The following is a 9,542-nucleotide window of genomic DNA, read 5'->3' as shown; positions in this document are numbered from 1 at the left end:
CCCCATCCCATCCCATACCCTTTTTGACTATTCCAACTTCCTAAACTGGAGGGAGCAGGAGAGCAGATGAACCGAGAAGTCACAGACTAAAAGCGTGTGTCGCATTGCCTCTCAAGTTCTCTGTCGTGTCCATGTAGCATGCATGGCAAGATTTTGCCCTCCCCCCCCCCCCCCCTCTCCCGTGGTGACCTAGTTCCGCCCCGTCCAGCTCGCCGCCGTGTGCCTCTTTGTGTTTGTGGACACGCCGACAGTTTTTTCCCACAAAAGATCGTCGCCGTGTTTTTTGCCCCGCCCTGAAGCAAAGCCGAGCCGAGCAAAAAAAGTCCAAGACGGCACATGCCACCCACAAACACACATACACATACACATGGATGAGGTAATGGGGTGCTGTGATGCTGTGATGCTGTGACTACTTGCCGGCGCCATGAAAGGAGACCTAAAGCAGCCTCGCTCTCTCTCTCTACTGTGGCGACTCTACGGATACCCTCTTTTCCCACTCTCCAGCAATCCCCCTCCCCCCAAGACTCGTCCGAGGGCATCTTGAACCGAGAGCATCGGCATCACAGCCCACTTCGGCTCGCAACCGGTTGGCTAAACGGCGAGACGAGCCGAGCTAGGACCGGTGCCCAGGCATGACTCCGTACACTGCACTGCATATCCTGGAGCAGCCGAGCCCAGTCTGTTCTGTTGTGGATCTAATCCGAATGCTCCAGCCAGCTCTCCCCTCCCCTCACCCCGACGGAGCTGAACTCGGGACAAAGGGTGTGCCACGGTCCGGCTGAACCCTCAGTGATACTACACGTGTGCAAAAACCCCTTTATCCCGGCCCAACGGTTTGAGTGCGGCAGAGTTAACCTCTTGAGTTAACCTTTTCCAGACCTCATCTGCCACCAATGACCCAGGGGACAGACATATGGGCCACGATGTCTGGCTAGCCTCGGATGCATCATTCCCAAAGCCCCTCGATATCTCCATCTTGTCGCCCATGTCCCACCGCCCTGTCAGCGGCGCAACATCCGGTTCTGGCCCGTGAATCGCCCATCTCCCTTCTCATGCTTGTGGTTTTTTAGTAGAGTTTTCTTCTTCTTCTTTTTTTCCAGCCATCCATGTAGCAGCCCGACGGGTCTCTGCATCCTTCCCGTCCCCTCGCTAAATAGCCTTGAGTTATCAGATTAGACGCACCGCAGCAGAAACTTCCTTATTCTCTCGGCTGCATTCGTTCCCATCAGCCCCCCCCCCCCCCCCCCTCCCTAGATCCTTTCGTATCATGTTTTTTAGACTATTCATGGCCTGATGGGATTCTAGACCGACACGACATGGGTATGTCTGTATCGATCGGGCGGGACTGCCCACAACCTTGATTATTTTTATTTTATTTTCTCCTTCTTACTCCGGTTCGTACTGCCTGGTGAGCTCCTCTTGGCGGTGTTCCTGCGGGAGCCGGTGGCTTGTCTCTGCGAGATATTACGGATAGTCTGCTGCCGAACTCATGGGTCTCCTTGATCCTTCGGCTCTTCTTGGCATACACTTCCACTTGACTCTCCTGCCGTATCGATCTGACAACGGGGAGGGGAAGGGGGAGGGGTCCCAGTCGCGGCACACAATTGATGAATGCCATAGTGCTATTAAACCCTTTCTTCAGCCCGCATAGCGTGAGGTCTCCGTGATGATGTCCTCCTTCCCCTCCCGCTCTCCTTGCACCGCGGGAATCCCACGAACCGACGCAGCCATGGCCGGACGAAAACGGATCCTGCTCATCACCAACGCGGAGCTCGGCCAGGCCAACGTCTACCTGGCCGTCAGCCACGAGCTCCTGAAGCAGGACCCGGCCATCGACCTGCACGTCGCCTCCTTCGGCGCCCTCGAGAAGGCCGTCGCCGCCGTCGCCCCGGCCGCCACGTTCCACGAACTCCATGGCGCCACGTGGAAGGAGGCGCTCTTCGACCGCCCGGAGCACCGCTTCGAGGAGGTCTGCGCCCTGCACCCGACTCCGTGGAACGCCGCCGAGGCCGCGTCGATCATGCCGCGCATCACGACCCCGTGGACCTCGGCCGAGTACGTCGACCTCGTCCAGCAGACGGAGCGCGTCGTCACGGACGTCGACGCCGACCTCGTCCTCGCCGATAACCTCTTCACCCCGGCCATCACCGTGCTCTGGAAGCTGAAGCCCAACTGGCACATCCTCTCCCCCAACACCTACAGGGAGTTCATCTTGGCCACCCAGCCTCGGCTCGAGGCCGTATGGAAGCACCCGCCGTAGGACATATCCCCCCCCATCGCTTCCCGTCGCACGCTCGCCCCTTCTGCCCACTGACACCCAATGAATGACACCCCCCCTCAGGCCCCGATCCACCATCTCGTACCCCGTTCCTTGGTACCAGATCCCGTCAGCCATCTACCAGCTCTACCATTACAGCAGAAACGTCTCCAACCCCTACTGGATCAACCACGCAAAGTACATCAAGGAGAAGACCGGCACCGAGTACTCCGACTGGGGCCGCGTCGCCTTCTGGCCCCCCGAGGGGCTGAAGGTCATCCTCCCCAGCAACCCGGCCGTCGACTTCCCCTTCTCCGTCGTGCCGGACCACCTCGTCTCGTGCGGGCCCATCGTCCTGCCCGCGAAACCCCTGAAGGAGACCGACCCGGGGATGGCCGTCTGGATCGCCAAGCGCCCGACGGTCTACGTCAACCTCGGGACCCACGCGACCTACGAGGAGGTCGACGCGAGGGAGCTGGCCGGCGCCCTCAGGGTTCTGCTGGACGCGGCCAAGGAGGCCGGCCGGGAGCTGCAGGTCCTGTGGAAGCTCAAGAAGCGCGGCGAGTACGCCGGGGAGGGCTTCGCCGCCGTGCTGGACGTCGTCGGCTCCGAGTGGGAGGAGAACGTGCGCGTCACCGACTGGCTCGAGGCGGAGCCCATGGCCATCCTCGAGTCCGGGAACGTAGTCTGCTCCGTCAACCACGGAGGCGCCAACTCGTACTTCGAGGCCGTCAGGTATGAAGCTCATTTGCAACCCTTTTTCTTTTGTTCTTTTTTTCCTTTTTTTTCTGGCGGACTTCAAGAACCCTCCCCCCCGTCTTCTTTTCGGGGAAGTTCAAGAGACTCAACTGACACATTAATAGCGCCGGCGTCCCTCAGGTCGTCCTCCCCGTGTGGTTCGACACCTACGACTTCGCCACGAGGGTAGAGTATCTGGGCATCGGGAAGCGCGGCAGCACGAACCACGCCCCCAAGTGCGCCGCCAAGGAACTCGGCCCCATACTGAAAGAGGTCGTTCTGGGCGAGAGCGCCGAGGGCTTCAGGAAGAAGGCCGCCGACCTGGCGGAGGTCTGCAGGGCGGACGGCGGGGGCAGGGTCATTGCCGCAAAGGCGATTCTGAAGGAATTGAAGTGATGATCATGTCGGACGTTGCATTAGATATCAGGGAGTCTGGTGGGATGTCGGTTCTCGGGTTTCACACCGCTGTAAGTTCTTTGAATCATGTAGAGCTTCTTCGTTTCTCGCACAAATTGTACTGTCAAGCCCTTTACCATGCCAAGGAGTCAGGAGGAGTGGTTTTGCTATTTCTACAAGGTGACAGATATTTATTTACGGAAAGCTGAAACAGTCACTTGACAACAATGCTCAGAAGTGCCATCTCAGAAGAAATGCAGACAGAAGCCGTTCGAGTACATGTTCTCCAGCTTGACAATCCGGCTTGACAAGCTACAAAACAATTCCGTCTCACTTTCGCCAAAGTATTCATCCTCAAAACAACGGAACGTTATGGTTCAATTTCAGCCTCCGTACCGAGAAGAGTCACGGCGCCGTCCGATTTCGTGGCTTCTGGGCCCTCGTCCATTCTCTTTATGCCGAACCGCAGCTTCACCCCTTTAAACTCTTTCGAAAAGTTCTCCGACCCCCCGGAGCTGCATTCCTCGCCCAGCTCCCGCAGGATCCCGCCCGGGCTCGTCGTCGATACGATTTGGAGAAAGCTGTTGCCGGCCGATGAGCCGTTCCGGCGCAGCGCCTGGTATCCGAGAAGATAGACAATCGTTGTCACGGCGAGGCAAGAACCGTACGGTGCGTAGAACTGCCACGGTTCGCTGAAGAGGTACACCGCTGCGCCCTCAAAGCCCTCGATGGGCTCGCTGTAGGTCCAAAGGGTCTCGGGCTGCAGCCAGTTGAGAGATATACTCGATATGAGGACGTCTTGGAGATAGCTCTGCAGGCTCTCGGCCGTGATGTTCACATCCATACCAAACTTGTTGCGTATTCCAATATACGGGCTCCCAGCTGCTCGCGTCCCATTCACAACGAGGGCCGGGACGCCTGGAAACAGATCTGACCGGGTGTCAGCCCCTCTACACTTCAGATACTCCACGGACTGCTTCTAGGTATTAAGTGATAATGGGCTTACCGTATTTGTAAAGTATAGATCCCGTCAGTGACTGCACAGCCGCCTGCCTTATCGCCAGAGCCTGCAAGATCCGGAACTGAGTCGTCAAATCATCTTGCGCCGCTTTAGACTCGTTGACAAACTTCTCCCCGGGGAAATACTCATGCAAAGAGGTACCCATGGGCTTCCCTGTCGATATTGCCGTCTCGTTGAGAATGGAAGCACGGATGTCGCGAGATCCGTTTTGAAAAGTGGCTATCGTCAGGCGGTACGTTGCGAGCGCGGTCGAGCAAGCCATCGCCTTCATGGTCGCGTTGGGGACGCAACTGCCGCCTTTGATCGGGAACCAGGCCACCTTGAAGGAATCTTCTATCTTGAGCTCCATCTCGGCCTCGTCCCATGCCAGGAATACGTCTCCGCCGCGGCATTTGGTAAAGGGTTCCAAGGTGCCGTTGGCAGAACGTTGACTGTATTCGGGTAACTCGGTCAGAGATGCTTGTCTGCAGTTGAATTTCGGCCCCTCGATGGTGCTCGTGTAGTTGCATGTGCCTTTGCAGGGTAGCCGCAGCGGAACTGGTTCGCCAGAAGCCAGGACTCGGTCGGCAACGGATTCCAACTGCAAGATGGCTCGACTTGACTGTATGGGTTGTCAGCAGACAGTCCTGAATGTCTGTCAACGTCCACCTACAGTGGAAGTCATGAGTTCGCCGGGTATTTCAAACAGTGCGTGATGGTATAGATCATGGGCAGTCCCGTTCCCCCAGTCGCTGATGTTCATTGTCGGCACGTCGTGCAGTGTCACCGGCTGGACTGCTTCTCTGTACTCTACCGTCAACGCACCCGGCGGGAAAACGATCGCCAGAGGCACCAAGAGGCAGAGGAACGCTACGAGCCACGGCTCAGGGGCGGCCAGAAAGATACCGGGGCGTGGGAGGTTCCAAGGGCTCGTGGCCAATCTGATAAGCTTGTCGATCGTCACAGCTGGGAGAGCCTTGTTTCGAAAGAGTCGCCATAGGAGTTGATCGTACGCCACGCCCAAGCCGCTCAGAAGACAGATCTCAACCGCTATGGCCAGGAAGTTGGCGATGGCCGACTGCAGGCTCTGCCCGACAAATGATGACTCGACGGGTTTGCCGTGGAGGGAGAAGAAGAAAACCAAATGGATGATCATAAAAGCCACGCCTTGGAAACTGTCAGCACGGTCTATTCAAGAGCAGGCGGGTAACGAACACCAGATCGGTCTGGGAATTTACCTAGAAAATAAAATGCGGCCATCTGCCAAAGCACACGTCTCTTTGATTTTCTCACTTTCGCCTGGGTCGGGCGTGTTTCTGTCCTGTTTGTAATAGGGATCATCTCGATGTTCTCATCATCTGCCGATTCCACACAACTACGCCTTACGTCCTCCCAGCGTGTTTCGTCACAACGCTCATTGTGGGTTGAGTGAAATCCCGTCGTAGATGAAACCAATGACACACTATTCCCAACCTCTGAGTAGAAAGGACTTTGCATCTGGGATTAGGCGTGGCTGGTCGTTGCGGCCGCCCAGGTTTCGACGTTTGTTTTGCTGGACGCAGTAATTGGTTTTCAAAGTATTTGTTTTCGAAAACATGTAGATAGGGCAGTCCGGCGAATTTGTAGTTATGGGTGGCGACCATGAATACGAATTGCTGCTGATTGTAAGACAGCATAGGGACGCCTCATTGGGGGTCAGGCCGGCCAAGCTGCCTGCCACTAACGGGAACAAGCTGCCCAGTTGCTGCATGTCAGATCAGGCTGCATCTTACGATATGGCCTTGCATTGCGAACCGAATCATATGCCACGCGGAATCTCCAATGGATCATGCAAACGGTGGGTGCAGCCGTTGGACAACCGGGCGGTGTCAAGCAGGCTGTTGGCTGCAGGTTGCAGATCGAACGTGGCTCAAGTACCAACAAGATTTGAGCGGGCTTTATGTTCTTTATATTTGCTAGTTGTCTGATACGAAAATCATGTAAAAATAGATACTGTAACACTGAGTATGATACGTCTACGATAGTAGTGTATGCCATTCTCACGGGGTACACCGCATGTTCTGGTATCTGCTCATTCCAGTAGGCATTTCATGATCCTAAGATTTAACTAGGAAGTGTACTTCGATGTATTTTAGTGATGTAAGGAGAGAGAAGTGTAAACATTTTTACTCCTTTGGAACGCGGTATTGACTAGCTCGGTGTATCCAGATTCTCTGCAAGAAATTACATTTCATGCGCAGACAAGGACTGCCAAATCCTCAATAGGTACTTCGATTCCAAGTCTTCGATCATTCCAAACCCTCCTTGTAGCGAACATCCATGCACCTGGTTTTCGCGTTTCTTGCAGTTACACGTTCCATAAGGTTGGCAAGTAAAAGTTGACTGAACGCCATCCATCCACCATCCTCTATTAGGGCTATAAAGCAACTCGGTTTTCCCTTCCGCCTGTGAGTCCCGTGAGAACTATTGGGTGTGCTCATTCTGAGTTTCGAGCCCCAAATAGTAACCCATACAGGTACTCGTTGCGCGCATTGTAGAAGACGGCTGCCTGTTGGTTTTCTTCTCGAGGTCTTGGACGAGGTATCGGTCACCTTAAGATGCGTTAAGCCTGGGAAAATGAATTGTGGTACCATACTTTCGGTGCCAACTAGACTTCTGTTCCCGAAAGGAACAAGATATAGGCTCGGAGTTGTTCTGGTGAACTCCTGAGAGTTGAGTCTTTTCGTTTGTTAGATTAGTTCTCTAATGCCGACGGGCTCATGTTTCGTTGACAGCATCTTAAGTTCCAAAGACGGCCCTGGCCTGTTATAATTGTACTTCTACGTGTTCTATTCGTGTTATGGTTGTCTATTTACCAGGCGTGTATAATGCCCTAGCGTCGCATTCACGAGAAAGCTGCTACGTTCAATACACCAGACAAGCCTTCTGTCTCTCTCGTACGATGGAACGAAGCCAATGGCATCAGGTTCAACCCGTCTCAATATTACATTCTCACTTCTCAGGACTCGGCCCCAAAGGCCGACCAGTCGCATACTAGTCGCAAATTCCGCATATGGCCCACCCTTGTAGTAAAAAGGCTGCTAGCACCAGGGGTATTCAGGCACAGCTCCACCCGTGTGCTAACCCTCTGACAGACCGATTCGAGGCCAAAATGCAGTGGACAAGAGTAGCCCAGGGTTTCCATCCTTCGGCTCTGCTGTCCTGTCAGGGGTGTGGGTGTGGGTGTGTGTGTGTGTGTGTGTGTGTGCAAACTGAGATGGAGTTTACGCATACAAACTGTCAACTCGGAGCATGGCGCAGAAAAGTTGAGTCTTTTCTACCACATGAATGGCCCCCCCCCTCCCCCCCGTCGCGCCCGGTCTCGTAGTAACTCTGGTTCATGTGACGCCGCCTCGTGAGCAGCCGACCAAAAGCCGCCATGCCGGTATTCCGCAAGGCCAGGCAGGGGGCGGCCCAGCAAACAACCCGATACCCAAGTGGGCTCTGCCACCAGGCGGAAATTCTCAACTGGGGGTCCATCTGAGGCCAGTCACCCTATCACTTGGCCTGTATTGTCCAAAAAAAAATATTGGCAGCGCTAAAGAACCTGGGCGGGTTCTACAGCAGGCAGCCGTGCGGCACAGCACGAGATTTTGTTAGTTTTTGGCCAGCAACAAGGCTCTTTGGTATCATCGAACCAAGCCAAGATAGGAAACTGTTCGGTTGGGGCCTGGCCTGGATTCATTTCCTCGCTGGAGTCATCCGGGCAAGGGGTGCCTCTCGCCGAGTGCTAGGCATCAGCCCAAGCTGCTGAGCGGATGGAAGGGGGGGCCTCAGTCAGACGTTTGGATATAAGTAGTGATGCCGTCGCGTGTGAAGTTGCGAGAGATCCGGCTCACCTACGTCCAGTCATTACATGCAACTAAGCCTCTCAACTATCCGTCGTCTCTTCTCCCTTCTTTCAACCTCAAAGACGACGCCCTCTCCCACATAGTCTCTTGTAAGCCATCAGACATACCCTCGCAACTATGCGTGTCACCACCGCTGTCTTCGGCGCCCTCGCCGCCACCGTCGTGGCCGCCGATGAGATCCGCTTCAACAACATCCACAAGAGAATCGAGCCGACCAAGATCATCCAGGTCCTTGAGGCCCGCGGCACGCCCGAGTGCACCAGCGCCATCTACGCCTTCGTCGACGCCGTCACCGGCTCCGACCCCCTCCCCACCCCGCCCCTGGAGCTCGAGAACTGGGCCGCCACCGCCGACCTCGCCAGCTCCGCCGCCGACCCTTGCGAGACCTTGTCCGTCACCGGCTCCATCGCGCCCGTCTACACCTCGTGGTACAGCTCCATGGAGTCGTGGCGGGCCGCCCATATGTCCGAGATGAGGGACGTCTGGCACGAGTGCACCGACATTCCCCTCGTTTCCGCCGAGGTCCAGAGCATCCTTCAGTCGGGCGGCCTCTGCAGCAGCAAGCTGGCCGAGCTCACCTCCGAGGGCTCCGGCACGGCCGCCGCTACCGGCACGACGGGTGCGGGTGCGGGAGCGGCGACGGCCACCCCGAACTTCGCCCCCCGGGAAACCGGCATGGCGTTTGCCGCCGCAGCGGCCGCCGGCTTCGTCTTCGCTGCGATGCAGTAGGGGAGGTGCTCGTAGCGTAATTTGTTTCCATGTTTCATCTGCGACTAGCATGTGAGAGGATCGGGCTTGGGACTTGGATATTCCGGGATGTCCTAGAATTGCTATGGGTGTTAGAGAGGAGAGACCGTGAGCATTAGCATGTTCATACTACCTAGTCTTTTAACGATAATGATTGTTCCACTTCCATTAGAAGTTGGTAGGCGCAACGGTTCTCCGGTCATCGCTGCCAGCATTTCATATACCTGTAAATTTTAAATTGTATACACGACCCATGAAAGCGTCGTATGCTTTCAAATATCACCGCCACGAGGCTATGAAGAATCAGTGAACATCTACATGTATAGCTGTTCTGACTCTCAATCATAAAATCTGAAGTGCACTTGCATGTTGGGCTGGTCCCGGTGAAGTGAGCAAACTTCTCAGGGCAACAGCTGAGCCCTTCAGTCCGCCAAATGACAGATGGTAGAAACAACCCCCGGAAACCTCGCAGAGTTGTCGAGTCACCCATTGGCAAATATTCACAGCCGCACAA

General features: G+C 55.6%; 3 protein-coding genes across 3 annotated transcripts; 2 read left to right on the top strand and 1 right to left on the bottom strand.

Moving 5' to 3' along the window:
* Positions 1-1,729: 1,729 nt before the first annotated feature.
* Positions 1,730-3,391, top strand: CH63R_11193 (UDP-glucoronosyl and UDP-glucosyl transferase; the record flags this gene model as incomplete). The annotated part of the gene is made up of 3 exons (XM_018306167.1): positions 1,730-2,256; positions 2,342-2,992; positions 3,121-3,391. The coding sequence occupies 3 exons, from the start codon at positions 1,730-1,732 to the stop codon at positions 3,389-3,391; spliced, it is 1,449 nt and encodes a 482-aa protein (XP_018153008.1).
* A 370-nt stretch (positions 3,392-3,761) lies between these two features.
* On the bottom strand, positions 3,762-5,809 carry CH63R_11192 (uncharacterized protein; the record flags this gene model as incomplete). Its single annotated transcript, XM_018306166.1, has 5 exons — positions 3,762-4,321; positions 4,398-5,013; positions 5,065-5,566; positions 5,630-5,707; positions 5,778-5,809. The coding sequence occupies 5 exons, from the start codon at positions 5,807-5,809 to the stop codon at positions 3,762-3,764; spliced, it is 1,788 nt and encodes a 595-aa protein (XP_018153007.1).
* Positions 5,810-8,398: 2,589 nt separating this feature from the next.
* Positions 8,399-9,010, top strand: CH63R_11191 (Infection structure specific protein; the record flags this gene model as incomplete). Its single annotated transcript, XM_018306165.1, has 1 exon — positions 8,399-9,010. The coding sequence occupies one exon, from the start codon at positions 8,399-8,401 to the stop codon at positions 9,008-9,010; it is 612 nt and encodes a 203-aa protein (XP_018153006.1).
* Positions 9,011-9,542: the final 532 nt, after the last annotated feature.

Source organism: Colletotrichum higginsianum, chromosome 8 (genome assembly GCF_001672515.1).
Source record: "Colletotrichum higginsianum IMI 349063 chromosome 8, whole genome shotgun sequence".
Lineage (NCBI taxonomy): Eukaryota > Fungi > Ascomycota > Sordariomycetes > Glomerellales > Glomerellaceae > Colletotrichum > Colletotrichum higginsianum.
Note: the sequence above shows the minus strand (reverse complement) of the source record. Positions and strands in the feature narration are given on the sequence as shown.